Here is a 15,377-nt window from a genome sequence, read left to right as displayed (position 1 = left end):
CCAATGATATTTTATATGTAAAAAGAAGCAGATATGTTTCAAGCGCACGTCAAGTGAAGACTCGAAAACAGGCCAATTGGGACGTTTCGTCTTTAGTCGCGTCTAAACAAATGCAATAATAATAATATAACAAGTGCAATCGTTCCAATTATAGCTATCTTTTTTACTCACGCGCTTATCCCATATTTGTACTTTTCATTAATGCTACTTGTCAACATGTGTGTGCACTATATCGGTAGGTATGTAGATATATATGGCGCGATCAGATTTGAAGAGTCAGTTACTATGAAGATAACATATCTGTTGTATAAAAAATCATTGCATAGATCTTTAAAAAAATCATATTAATATATAGGTTACAATGAAAGTCGAAACCCTGCTAGATGGAGCGACGACCTGCGCAAGGCAGCTGGCAGTAACTGGATGCGTAGAACCGAAGATCGGTTCAGTGACGAGCTTTGGGGGAGGCCCATGTTCAGCAGTGGACTGCCGCAGGCTGATGATGATGATGAATGAGTCGTCTTGGCCTAAAGTATAAGACTTTCGGTGCATTCGTATCTAGCGATGCACCGGTGTTCGAATCCCGCAGGCGGGTATAATAGCCGGCAAACTTCTTGAGCATTTGTTGACGTAGTGGGGGTAAGTTTGCGCATTGGTACACTCACGTGCAAAAATATTATTTACTCTGCGTCATAATGCAATTAAATTATTAAAATCAACATATGTATTTATTTATATATTTATTAGAACATCAACAAAAAATATAGGTTAATAATTGTAATAATTTAATCTTGGGGTAAAATAGATATTCCTTCTATTAAGTCAAAACTAGAGCTGTTGCCAGGTCTTCGTTCAGTTGAAGCGAAGCTGGTATTTGTAATTTTTTTTTCGTTATCATAATCTTGACCATTATCATCATCACTGTTTTCATCACCCGAGTCGCCATCATCGTGTTAAGTCGACATAGGGCTCATCGGTGTAGTTTACGACTCGGTCGGTTCGATCTTCTTTTTTTGTCTATAATTAATTATTTTTTGAAGATATTCGATTCGTAGTAATCGAATGTTACTTTTTTCAATTACCAGCTTCCGATTATTTTCTGTTTTTTTTTTCCATCTGAAGCCTAGCTCTTTCATAATTCGTCGTAAACTTCATTCCGAGCCATTAAAATGTATATCTTCTTTAAAATTTTCGAAGCCTTTTTATTACAGATTGAACGAAACTATCCATTCCGGTAACTTTCTTCTTCCCTGATCTTTTCTTACCCGGAGTCCCAAGCACGATGAGCAAGCCAGAGCCTTTAGCTTCGTTAATAATGCACCTAACAGTACTCACTGATGTTTTTGTTGCTTCCGAAGTCTGTTTTACTTTTTCCATAATATCATTCTTCCCCTGTTTTATAATGAAGCAATATACGTCATACACAATTTTTCTACCCTTTCTTTTGAATACTCCACCAGTTTGTCGCGGCATAGTGTATTTTTTATAAAAAATCAACAAACACTCAACAAATAGCAATGGCAACAAAGTCAACAAGCAATTATAATAAAATATAACTTAACGATTAATAACGATAGATTTTTCACTGTACGCAAGCGTACTTTACGCAAGGTTCGACTGATCTACCAATAACGCGCTCGATACGATTTCCCCTGCCGTCGCGCCTCACCCTCACCACCAAAGTGATCTAAAATTCGGTTCTGCGCAGCCAAGGTCATTTGCTCACGATGTTTGCCGGTTACTATACCAATTTTTCTAATGAAATACGCACTTCACAAATATTCATGATTGACTTCCACGGTGAAGGAATAACATCGTGCAATAAAAATCAAACCCGTAAAATTATAATTTGCGTAAATACAGGTGGTAGGACCTCTTGTGAGTTCGCACGGGTAGGTACCACTACCCCGCCCATTTCCGCCGTGAAGCAGTAATGCGTTTAGGTTTGAAGGGTGGGGTAGCCATTGTACTGTAAAAGCTGAGATCTTAGAACTCATGTATCAAGGTGGGTGGCGGAATTTACGTTGTAGATGGGCTCCGGTAAAAAAATATATCTATTTGATAATTTATCCATTTAAATTTCACGAAAGTTGTGAGAGGTGATGAATATTATAATTTTAATCTTAGATACCGTCATATGATAGACCGGCCGTGTTCCACCTTTTAAACCAAAATGCATAGCAGACACATACAGGATCAGTACTTTGCAGGCTTAAATGCCTTAAAACTATTTTTTTTAAATATTATATAAATATTAAAACAAAACTAGGCTTGTTTTTACTTTGATAAATATATATTTATTACTTATATTGTAAAAATATAGTTTAAGCTCAAGTTTGTATACTGGCACTACTCTCTTCTGTTCTCGCTGACACAAGCGGCCGTGACTCAAAGCGGTTTAAAACTGCAAAAAAAAAGGAAATTATTCATGTCATTTGTCATTACCAAGTCCTATGAGGGTCGAATTCAAAGTTTGAAGTTTTCGTGACTACCAAGATAAGGCCGGTGTCTAACTCTCGTTCACAAATAACTTCCGTAGTAAAAAATAAAAAAAAACAATATCAACTCCGAAAATAATTAAGAATATAATAATCTAATTTCCGTTAAAGAATTAAATTTTTTATTTCATTGATTCTAATGAGCACCCGTGAGCACACTTGAAAATACGATAAAGATTTTGACCTTTATTGTATATGTAGCGTGGTTTTAGTGATACGATACGAACCACGTTTAACATTACGTTTCGGCAAAATTTCGTACAGGTCAATGACCCCCGGCGCTGAACAAAACAGTAAAACAACTCACAGTCATCGCTAAGGGAGAGATCGACCATCTCCAGATAGTTTTCCTTATTGTCTCCGCCCACCGCCACGCTGTAAGGCGCGTCGGGACACAGCGCGGCGCAAAGGGCTTGACCCACGCGGACGGCGCGGCCGCTGGCTGTCACCGCCCCGGACCTGTCAATGTCAAAATTGTCAAATATAACCTCAAACATCGGTCACCATTCTCGTCGAGACCGTCGCTTCCGACGAAGGGTTCGACGTGCAAATTAATCCTCAGGCACAGCCCACTGAGTTTCTCGCCGGATCTCAGTGGGTCGCGTTTCCAGTCCGGTAGTAAATTCAGCAAAGCACTACTCTTGCTGGGGTTAGTGTTAGCAAAGTCCTCAGGTTAGAACCCCATGAGCTCACCTACTCGTTCGGTGAATCTAGTAGGACCCCTCGAGGTCACTAGAATCGGTAGGAAAAAAAATAGTAAAATATATATTTTAATCGATCAAAATAATCTGGCTATAATAATACTCTCTTCCAGGTTTCTTGAATTTGAGAAAATCAGATCTTGTAAACAACGTGAACTATTTAAAAATAGAGTCGTTCTTTTACGTTCTTGTTCATAATAAAACACTTATCGCAGATGTATATATCAAACGTGGGTGGTGCGTTACTGGTGTGTACGAGCTCCGGTAACCACTTAAGATGAGGTGGCCTGTGAGCTCGTCCACCCATCTAAGCTATAAAAATATATCAGTTATTTTAACTCAGCTGTCTGTACATTAACATACCTTGTAATATCCCAGGTCTTCATGAAACCATCTGTGCTGACTGTGATCATCAAACCAGGCACTTTATTGCTCAGTATTAAACCTAAAAAATAATATCGTCTTAAAGCATGCTTACTAAATACATGGTATTTTGAAATCAATGGTTTTAAACATTATTTGTATACCTGTGACTTCTTTTTCATGAGCTTGTACGGTCCAGAGCGGTTCATCTTGTCTGCAATCAACATAGGCTACTTTTCCTTCGTTGTTGCTCATCTGAAAATTTCATTGCTCATTTTATTTAATGTTCTTATGGGGCTTTTTATTCACAGAAAGTTCAAGTTTAAATCCAGAAAACTCATATTTAGAACTCATGTCTCTGTGGGTGGCAGCATTTACGTTGGTGATGTCGATAAGCTTCGATAACCACTTAACACAAGGTGGGCTGTGAGTCACTTTGTCTCATTCTTATCTTTAAATTGAATCGTACAGTTATTCCTTGCGCGATACGTTTTCTAGTAAAATATCCGTCATTCTATATAATTCATTTGTTTGCTCACTGCAAAATATTCCAAAGACACAGTCCACTGAGTTTCTCGCTGGATCTTCTCAGTGGGTCGTGTTTCTGATCCGGTGATAGTCTGTGAAGCACTGCCTTGCTAGGGCCAGTGTTAGCGACACCTCTGGTTTGAGCCCAGAGAGCTCCCCTACACGCTAGGGTAACCCTGACAGAGCCTTCCAAGGCAGAAAAAAAAGGCGTTTTTTTTTTTATTGCTTAGATGGGTGGACGAGTTCACAGCCCACCTGGTGTTAATTGGTTAGTGGAGCCCATAAACACCTACAACGTAAATGCATTACCCACCTTGAGATATAAGTTCTAAGGTCTCAGTATAGTTACAACGGCTGCCCCACCCTTCAAGCCGAAACGCATTACTGCTTCACGGCAGAAATAGGCGGGGTGGTGGTACCTACCCGTGCGGACTCATAAGAGGTCCTACCACCAGTTCGGATGAAAACAACTGTCTTGTCCGAGTGTTGGTTTAACACTCCTCTATTATTATATATTACATGACTTATATGTACTACACTACAAGATGATTATCAACGCCAATAGTTTAGAGTATTGTTATAAGAGTACTCACAGCAAAGCAGAAGGGGTTGAGCTGGTCCCAGGCGACTCGCTCTATCTCCGGCGGCAGGTGCCAGGCGCGGTGCGCGGCGGGCGTGCGGCAGTCCGCCACGCGCACGCCGCCGTCGCACGCGCCCGCCGCCAGCGTCTGCGCCTCCAGCGGGTGGAAGCTGACACTCTGGACCTGCAATACGTTAGTCGAGCTTCGTTAAGTGCTCACCGAAACTCACAGAGAGCAAGGTTTATGATTTATGAATTAAATGTTTTAATAATTTTGCTAATTTTAATTTTAATTTTACTAACATAGTTATAAGTATTACTCTACTAACAACATATGGACTTATGATGGTCTGAATTAAATGATTTTTATTTTTTTTATTTATTAATGGCACTTCGACGCAAGAAACCTTAGTCTCAACTGTGTAAACGTTCCTGTGTTAATAAAATACAGGCTTGTAAATGAACATTCGCGTTTATTCTAATTTTATTGTAATTTAATAACAATTTGCCATGCATTGAGCTAAAAAGCTGGACCGGAAGAGAGGGTTGCCATGAGCTAATCTTAAAATGAGCAATTAAGTTACAACTTAAGTGTTACCATTACAAAATTACAATAAAATTCTAATGCTCATATTTTAATTGAACAGTTCCAATGCTACAAAGTAGGAGTTCCGTACTTACAGACAAAAACATACACCTACGCAAACGTTAGTACAAAAAGGGTTATACAAGATTTCAATGGAAAATGGTTAATAAAAAATACCTTATCAGCAAAATAGTCCAGTTTAGTGTGAGGAGTGCCCTGATCCATGTCCCAGAGTAGAACTGTGTTGTCAGCTGAACCACTCGCTAATACATGCCTGGAATAGACATATTAACTGTATAAAACAATATGGATAATGAAATACTGGAAAAACCTTGATAGCTTACCATAGCAATGTACTGAGGCATACTATTGTTTTAAATTTCATACCTAAAGTACAGTGTCTATAGACATTTAATCTACATCATGAAACAAATTTTCGTAAGAATATTTTTTACTACCCTAGTCACTACAATAACATAAATTTACCGTTAAAACCAATATTCTGATACAGTAAAAGCTCTTTATTCGCGGGGTACATGTTCTGGAAATATGACGCGAATACAGAAATCCTGAAAATGGAAGGTAACGCGGTAATGGTTGCCGGAAACAATAGAGGACAACATCATTTAGGAATAGTTGTTATTGGTCTATTTTACTTTTTTATTAGTCCATTTTACATTTTATAAAGAATATTCGGTTGGATGCTTACATACTGGAATTCTTTTTCTCAATGTGTATGTACCGATATACCAAATAGAATATAGAAATCGGGCATTTTTTTAATCCGCGAATAGTCAACAAGCAAATGAAGGAGCTTTCAATGTAATATATTGTGCTTTTGGACAATAAAGTAAGCAGATTCTTTCAGTGTATGAACTCACTTTGTTATAATTTGTACAATGTTAGTTTTATAACATCGTAGAAATATTCTCAAATAGAAACTTAATGTGACTTACGTAAAATTCCTATTCCAAGAGAGATCCAGTACAGCTTCCTTGTGGCCTATGCGTTTTGTTTTCTTCTTTTTATTCGGTTTCTTTCCCAATTCAAATGCTGGTTCGAGGCAATTTTCAATATCCAGGTCCCAAACTTGAATCACCGGGTCCATACCACCGAGAGCGCACAGATTACCTGAGAATTATATAAATCACTGAAAATCAGCTCTACATAATCTAAAGCAATTCAACAAACTTTGCGAATAATACATTATTACATATAAGAATCTATCTATAATTATTATAATTGAAAATAAGATTTATTTTAAGTTCATTTTAATTAATAACTATAAGTAGTAAGTACTATAAAGTCTTCATTTCATTTTAAAAATTGTTTATTGTAATTGTTTATTTTTTTATTGAGTGTCTTACACAGCCACGTGGGTACGGCAGACCCGAATACACCTTGTAAAGCAATATGCAATCTGGTTGAGAGAGACAACAGTTGTATCAGCACAATTATAAATTTCAATCTTGGCAGTCGCATTAACAGTGTTGTCTGATTGTAATTATCTCCTTAATCGCAGGAAAAAGTAGCGGGACAAACTAGTTGGAGAAAGCATACCAGGGTTTGGATCTGTTGGATCATGGCTGAGCCACTCGATGCACAGAGGGAACCACGGCAGTATTATATCATGATGCACGTAGAAAGAGCCTTCCTCCTTATTAAATACTGAAAACAGAAATTTCTAGTTATTATGGATTTTAATTTATATTTATTGATTTTTTTTAAGATTTTATGTTCAAAAATGTATGGGACTGACTGGTGGCACTTAATACATGAGCGGTACTTGTGCAGGGAATCAATGCTGTAATCTGAGATGAGATGATATCATACAAAATAAGTGAGATTTCGATCTCACGTCTCACGCCTTGCATTTGCATGGTGATGTCTATGGGCCATACAAATCATACAGCAGTATAGTCCGACTTACCTCTAACATAGATATTAAGCAATTAGTTCTATTTTTAAAGTAGGAAGTAACTAAACAAATGAACTTTGTTTATTTGCTAGTTTGGATCACCTACATTTGCCATTAAAAATGTATAATGTAGAATATTACATACAACAAGCTCATTAAAATTATAACTTACTGTGAACTTCTAACACGCTGGCATCACTCTCTACGTGTCCCACAAGCAGCAAATTGTCCTCGGGCTTAATTATATCATCCTCCTCATCACTGTCTGGCCCTTCAGTCTGTATATTTTCCAATATAGAAATTACTTCATGTTCAAAACATTTGAAATTAACAGTAACACAGCATCACACTATAGAGTATTCTAAATGATCTAAGCAAACAGTCTGACGATAAGCGCTGTAGGTGTTATCGATAAGTCAGTGTGCAAGAAAGGACTAAATCGAGAGAATTAAAATAATATTTATAATTTGTTACTAAATTGTAATATCTAAAATAGACAGATTTATGAAACAGATAGATTTGTAAATTATATAAACATATAAGCATGTAATAGAAAAACACATGTATGGGCACATTTGTAGAGCTTTCGTTATTTGATATATTTCACCAGAATACCTTTGAACAAGGAAAAACTCGTCAACAATAACAAAAGCTCCCAACAGTTCCAGCATCTGAAACTACCATTGTAGGCCATGCCTAAGAGACAGTTGCTTGACTCCTACCAGTTAACCCATTTGCTCATTTGCTTTCTAAGGCAACAAAAAAATAAATTCTAATAAATCATTATGTTTGATTGAATATTGCTAATCATTACACCTATCTTATACTTATACTTACTCTTATTTGCACATTCTCACTTAAATCCCCCAGATTAGGTATTGTTGCTACTGTTCCGATACCAACTGGATTCAAATCTGAAAGGAAGTGTATTATATATATATCCATATATCTATGACAGATGGCTGCTCAAGAGCACAAGCCAAATTAAAGAACATATTCTTCAGGCTCTTTATGGAATAAATAATTATAAATAAGACTGATGGTAGGACCTCTTGTGAGTCCACGCGGATAGGTACCACCACCTTGCCTATTACTGCAGTGAAGCAGTAATGCATTTCGGTTTGAAGGGTGGGGCAGCCGCTGTCACTATACTTCAGACCTTTAAACTTATATCTGAAGGTGGGTGGCGCATTTACGCCGTAGATGTCTATGGGCTTCAGTAACCACGTAACGTCAGATGGGCTGGGAGTTAATCCGCCCATCTGAGCAATAAAAAAAAAGACTAGCAACTGAAGAAATTGATTTTATGGAGTTGATGAAGGTGTGGTCAATATTTAAGGCAGCTATTTTGCTTTGACGTTTCAATTTATCAGTGGGCCTGGGTGGCATTATAGAATTCAGTAAATATAAAAGAAACGTGACTATTATAAAATATAAAATCTAACATTGTTATTTGGGACATACCCGCAAATCTAACCGACAATATACTTCTAATCTATATTTTTTCCTTTAGGAATGTAATTGTAATGTAAAATTCAACTGTGAAAGTGTACATCCTGTGTTGTGTCCTAATGGGGGTAATTAATTCTCTCTTTCATAAAAAGGATTACTAAGTGTGCAAAGCATCTAATATACACAATATATACACATATCACTGTGTGCTTTTACACACATGTGCTTTTTCCTTGTAATTCAGTTAATTAAAGAAAAAAAAAAATATCTTAATTGTCAATTAACTTCACCAGTAGAAATATATTGTGCATGTGTGAAACTCACTTAGGTCTTCATTATCATAGTTATCAAAGTTGAATTCATCATTCGGATTGGCTGGTATCTCTGGGGCTGAGCCCGTACCTTCATCATCAGTCTCGTCATCTCCTTGCTCTGCAATCCTAATATTTTGGATAATTTTAGGTTAAAATTTATTTATTTCATCCTCAAAATTACATTAACAATTTATTATTACAAATTTTCACGAGATGTTTGTCAAAGACATTAAAACTGTATGGATCTCCAATAATAGAAGCCAACATTCAATAATTAAAAGCAATGTAATTATAAATATTGTTGATATGGTAACAATAGTACCGAAGCAAAATATGTATTTTAAACAATCGAAACAAAATCTGAATATAATCTGAGGATTTTGTTATTTACATTTTGTGCATCCAAATATTTACCTATTTAAAAAGGTATCACAGTCTTACAGATGTGCAGGTTTTTTGTCTTTGTTTGTGCTAAAGTGTCTTGTGAGCTTGCACAAGAAGGTTGCACTACCCTGGCTATTGCTGCCGCCAACCAGTAATGCATTCCAGTTTGTAGGGTGGAATAACCATTACACTACACAATTGACTTATATCTCATGTTTCGAGGTGTTTCACATTCAGGTATCTATGAGCTACAGTAAGCATTTGACATAACATGACTTGTGAGTAAGAATTACTACATGAATGAAACCCAACCTACCTTTCGTATGTACGTACCTCAGGTCATTAGCTGTCTGTCTGATTATGTTCTCTAATTCCCCTTGGGTTAATTCAATCTAGAAAAAACAAAGCAGTAATTTATAGGGGTTTTTTTTGTAAAAAGGATGTTTTATAAACGTTTTTCAAGTTTTTTTTTACTTTTTCAGGAACTGCTTTCGCCACGCCTCTTTGCACAAAGTGCATGCACGATATAAGGCTAACATTAGGTGTATTTTCTTCCTCCATTGTACCTATGTCGTTGTACTATTTACTTTTTAAGTATAATTTATTAGCTTCATAGAAGTTTTTCTGGAAAATACACAACATTCACATTTGTTAAATTTTTTGATTTTCATTTTACATTAAACTACATGGTAATCCATACTTTTTATTAAATTAAACAAATTTTGAAGTCAACAATTTCTCAATTAATATTTTACACGTTTTAGAATGCATCAATGCAATGTTTTTGTATCCAACACGTGCTTGATATATATTTTTTTTTTTTTTTTTAATTTATTTACGGCCAATGGTTACAAGACCTTATAGCCTATCTTAAATTAATTTTCACGCATGAAGTACGTAAAAATTTACAAGTAATTATTAAACAAAACAGCATCCAATTGAAATATTAACATTACTCGTTTGTTTTTAAACATTTCCTATTGTGTTAATAATATATCTATAAATTGGTTTAAAATACAACGGGTTTGATAAAATTTCTTCTAAGTCCATCCTTACGCCTGTTTGTAAAGGCGAGTCACCCTTAGAAACATCGTCCAGCTCAGACACTAAAATTAATCTATTTATACTCTCAAGTATATTAAGTGTATAATCTATGATTTATACTATATTTATGACATTTCATAACAATATGTTTCAGATCAGCGACCTCATTGACACAAAATTGACAGTTTTCGTCCGTTGCTAAACGTAGTTTAAACAAATGAGCAGGAATTCTACAATGACCGAATCTCAATCTATTAATGGTGGTAATGAATTGTCTGGAATTAGCTTCTTTAAATTTGTTATACCAAGGTACATGTGGCGGGGTATTCTGTATCTTTGTATACCATTTCCCTTTTTCTTGGCTTATAGACCTCCAGTGTTCATACCACAGCGTTTTAACATTTTCCGATATTTTCTGCTGGAAGTCAGTAAACGGTACTTTTGTTACATTAGTGTGGTCTTCGTCACATGCACCTCGCACTGCACAGTCTACAGCTTCATTGCCAAAAATACCACAATGAGCAGGTACCCATTTAAATTGGACATTCTTTCCTCTTTCATTTAAATTTGCCAATATTTCTTTTATTCTATAAATAATATAGTTCATATTAAATCTAAAAGGATCACTTTCTAGTGCTAACAATGAACTTTTGCTATCAGTTAAAATTAAAAAGTCAGAACTATTTACATTATTAATATACAAAAGTGCTGTATAGATAGCGTAGCATTCAGCAGTAAAAATACTGCAGTGACTATCTAGCTTGAAGCATCTAGATTTCTTCAGTTGTGGATCATAATATGCTGAAGCTACTCTATCTGAACATTTTGATCCATCTGTATATAATTTATAAATATTTATGTTAGGTAAATTGTTAATATATTCAAAAAATTCAACTTTAGACCCGATTTTTTGGGAATCTGTTTCTACAGTCATATTTACAGTGGTATAATTGTTGATTTCATATATAGGCAAAAGGTTAGATGAGTATATATTTTTGAATGTATTTTTGATGCTAAGAGAAATTTGAAGCATCTCTGGTAAATGATCAGACACAAAACTGCTCATATTGATATTAGAACTGCCCATAAAATCAATAGGCAGATCCTTAGGTATTATCCTGTCAATAACAAAATCATTATCAGTGGCCAATAGCTTCAGACAAAATCTCTGTGCGATCTGAAGACACCTAAATTTTAACGGCATAATGCATGCTTCAGATTCCATGGCATTAATTGGAGTTGAGCACATTGCTCCTGTAATAATTCTTAGTGCCTTGTTTTGAATTACATCAAGTTTTCGTAGATATCTAAGATTTGCATTCATGTAAGCTAATGAACTATAATCAAAATGACTCCTGACAATGCTTTTATATAACAGAGACAAAACCTTAGGGTCAGAACCCCAATGAACTCCAGCCAGAGATCGCAGAATGTTTAGTCCTTTGCAGGCATTTCCAATTATGTTATTAATGTGTGTTTGAAATGTCAGTTTTGTATCTAACCAAACACCCAAGAATTTTTTATGTAACAACCAAGACAATGGACTATTGTTGTATAATATAGGTGATATCTCATTTAGGTTGACAACCTTTTTACTGAATAACATTGCCCCACTTTTATTTACACTTATATCTAAATTTAAGCTATTGTAAAAACATTGAATTTGAGACAATCCATTATTCAAATTTCTAATGGCATTGTTAACTTCTTTATTTACACTATATAAAACAATATCATCAGCAAACAACAGGCATTTGACAGAGGGGTCTACTAAATATCTGTTTATTTGTGAAGTGTAAATGCCATATAATAAAGGAGAGATTATAGCACCTTGCATTGTGCCTTTATAAACATGTCTAGGTCCATGTAGGATATTGTTATATTTGACATACATTAACCGTTCATATAAAAAATTAAATATCCATTTACAGACTTTGCCAGGGACACCAATATCACTAAGAATCTGTATAAGTAAAGAGGCATTGACATTATCAAATGCACCACTTATATCAAGGAAAGCGCAAGCTGTGTATGAATGGCTGTGAAAAGAATTTTTAATATCTGTAACCAGAGACATATAGTTTTCTGCTGCACTTTTACCTCTACGGAAACCAAATTGCTGTTCAGGTAAAATTTTAAATTTTTCACTATAAAATTCTAATCTCAATTTGAGCATGCATTCAAATAGTTTACCTACACAGGATGATAGTGATATTGGTCTGTAAGAATTGTAATCATTTTCAGGTTTATCAGGTTTTAGTACTGGAATAACACACTGTGTTTTCCATGAATCTGGAATCGTTTGAGAGGACCATAATAAATTATATATCTTTAATAGAGTCATTTGGGCATTAGGGTGTAAGTTACTAATTAATTTATAAGGGATGTCATCGAGACCAGGAGTACTATCTTTTCTAGATTTTAAAGCTATTTTAAACTCATTAATACTAAAAGGGTTTGACAAAAAACAGCCTTCAATATTTCCAGGTGAATTAAAAACTTCATTTAACTTAGTCATGTCTATATACTTCTCCGGTGGAGATATTGGAGCTAGTTTATCTAAATAAGAGGTGATCCATTCATCATTCTTAGGTCTATTTTTTAGTCCTATCCTTTTAAATTTCTGCATGTAGTTCCAAATAATAGTAACAGGAGTGTATCTATTAAAATTCTCACATAATAATTTCCAACCACTCTTCTTTTTTTCATTTAGTAGCTTTTTCTTAATTGCATCCACTCTTTTGTATTGGATGTAATTGTCTATTGAGGGGTGGACTCTGTAGTTTTTTAGAGCTAATCTGGAATTATTAACAGCTGTGAGACAGTCATTGTCCCACCAGGGAGCTGGACTTTTTAGTTTATAAGGAACCTTGTTTATAATTTTAGGTATATTTTCTGATTTTATTCTATTCAATATGTTACAAAATTCATTATAAGTTTCTAGGGGATTGTCTGATTGAAATTTTAAATTAAGAAATGACTTTTCACTTGCAGAATGGTATGTTGACCAGTCGGTCTTTCTATATATGAAGCGCTCTGATGGCTCACCTATTACATACTTTTCTATGGATGTTTGGATATGTGTGATTGTAGGGAAATGATAACTCCCCATAGGATCGCTATGCACTGTCCATTCACATAAAGGTGCAACATTTGGACTAACACACATTATGTCAATTGCAGATGGGTTGTGATGAACTGTACCTATGGTGGTTGGAGATCCGGAATTTAGAATGCAAAGACTACATTCATCTAACAGATTGAATACATCATTACCTCTGGAATTTGATGAAGCACAACCAAATGCAACATGATGTGCATTCAAGTCGCCAGCCAGGAATACTGGTTTTGGCAGTTTATTGATAATAGTTTTTAAAGTTTTGTATTGCAACCGTCCACCTCTAGGAGGACTATATGCACACAACAAGGATAAATTTGCATTATTGGTTTTTAGAACAACTGCAGCTGTTTGTAAATATTCATGGTAAGGTGTACAAATCACCTGATATTTAAATGTGTCTTTTAATAAAATTGCTACACCGCCATGACCATTGGGTCCATTTTGAAGAACAATATTGTATTCAGGTATATTGAAGGGACTGTTTTCTCTCAGCCATGTTTCGTTTAACATACAGATATCAATATCATACTCAGAAAGAAAGTTAATCAATAAAGGTTTTTTGTTACGCACACTTTGAATGTTAAATTGAGCAATTGTTAGAAAAGATTTTAAGTTACTCTGTAAATTGTTAAAACTAAAATTTGCCATTGTCTAGACTAGGTTTTTTAAAAATATTTCCTTTATTTTATTAATTGTTATGTTATCATCATTAGATGAGTTCGCTAAAGTAACTAGTGATCTTACAATAGCGTTTAATATAATGTCGTTGTTGGCAATTTGTTCTTTGTTCATTATAATATTATCTTTCTTGTTAAATGAATTGCTATTGTTATTTACAATAGGTTTTTCTTTAGTTTTTAAAGGTGGGAAGTTTTTATCGTTACTTGTTATTGATGCAAATGTACTGTTTTTGGGAATTTCTGACCGTTTTAATTCAATTTTTTTCTTTTTTATAGGGCAGTCCCGGGATACAGCTAGATGTCCCCCACCACAGTTAATACATACTAAAATGTCAGACACACACTCTTTGTAATGGTGATCTCCTGCACAATATGAACACATTTGCTTACTGCGACATACTTTAGCGGAATGATTAAATTTGAAACATTTGAAGCACTGTATTAGAGGTGAAATATATGTCTGTACTTCGCAGCGAAACAAGTTGAGATACACATAACGGGGTAATGTCGTTGTTGAAAAAGTTATAGCCACAGAGCTCATAGGCATTAACTTCTTGTCTGCATTTCTTTTCATAAACCTCTTAATAGATATGATTTCAGCATCGCTACTAATATTTTTATAGATGTCTTCGTTGGATAAGTCTGTAGGCACAAATTTAATCACACCCACCTTCTCTACTAAGTGAGCAGGTATAAAGGCGCGGAATTTGTGCTTGCTGAGAAAGTTGTCAAGTTTGATAAAGCTATTAGCATCTGCAGCTTTTTGGAAATTCACACCAATTTTATATGCATTAATTCGTGAAACACATGTAATGCCTTTGACATTTTCATTTAATAAACTTGTTAATTTTATTGGATTTTTATTTCCGAGTTTTTCTTTTTCCTTTGACTCCACATAAACGGTATAGTTTGCAGAGTCGTTTTCCAAGAACAATCTAGTGTAGTTCGTTTTAAAATATATTTTATATTTATCTTCTTCAAAACTATTACTTACATCTTTGGTGTTAACGTATTTTCTTTTCTTTTTGTCTGAATGCTCTTCCCCGTCACTATGCTGTCCCATTTTATTAAATGGGACGCAGAGCGTCAAAACTTAAAGTTATTAACTTAGATATCAGATGAAAATAATTTAAATTCAATTACGAAATTAAAAAAGCGCGCCTTGTTTGACTTCCCGCCAAAAAGTCCGCTTGATATATATTAAATCT

The 15,377-nt window shown here is 35.0% G+C and overlaps 1 protein-coding gene and 1 long non-coding RNA gene across 3 annotated transcripts; one reads left to right on the top strand and one right to left on the bottom strand.

Moving 5' to 3' along the window:
- Positions 1-2,271: 2,271 nt before the first annotated feature.
- Positions 2,272-10,143, bottom strand: nclb (PWP1 homolog no child left behind). Its single transcript, XM_028183698.2, has 14 exons — positions 10,025-10,143; positions 9,799-9,948; positions 9,658-9,716; positions 8,951-9,066; positions 8,012-8,088; positions 7,347-7,452; positions 6,817-6,924; positions 6,213-6,387; positions 5,434-5,530; positions 4,684-4,854; positions 3,727-3,817; positions 3,563-3,644; positions 2,806-2,957; positions 2,272-2,404 (listed from the first exon to the last, which is right to left on the bottom strand). The coding sequence occupies exons 2-14, from the start codon at positions 9,883-9,885 to the stop codon at positions 2,331-2,333; spliced, it is 1,395 nt and encodes a 464-aa protein (XP_028039499.2). The 5' UTR covers positions 9,886-9,948; positions 10,025-10,143; the 3' UTR covers positions 2,272-2,330.
- Positions 10,144-10,579: 436 nt separating this feature from the next.
- LOC149501535 (uncharacterized) lies at positions 10,580-14,670 on the top strand. 2 transcript variants are annotated; one of them, XR_016324177.1, is made up of 5 exons: positions 10,593-10,893; positions 12,300-12,495; positions 12,613-12,726; positions 13,552-13,852; positions 14,446-14,670. It is a non-coding gene; the product is annotated as an uncharacterized LOC149501535 (long non-coding RNA). The 2 variants fall into 2 exon arrangements; XR_016324176.1 differs by lacking the exons at positions 12,613-12,726; positions 14,446-14,670 and having other exon boundaries at positions 10,580-10,893; positions 13,552-14,229.
- The last annotated feature ends 707 nt before the right edge of the window (positions 14,671-15,377 follow it).

The sequence above is a fragment of the Bombyx mandarina genome, chromosome 15 (assembly GCF_030267445.1).
Source record: "Bombyx mandarina strain Sakado chromosome 15, ASM3026744v2".
NCBI classification, from domain to species: Eukaryota; Metazoa; Arthropoda; class Insecta; order Lepidoptera; family Bombycidae; genus Bombyx; species Bombyx mandarina.
Note: the sequence above shows the minus strand (reverse complement) of the source record. Positions and strands in the feature narration are given on the sequence as shown.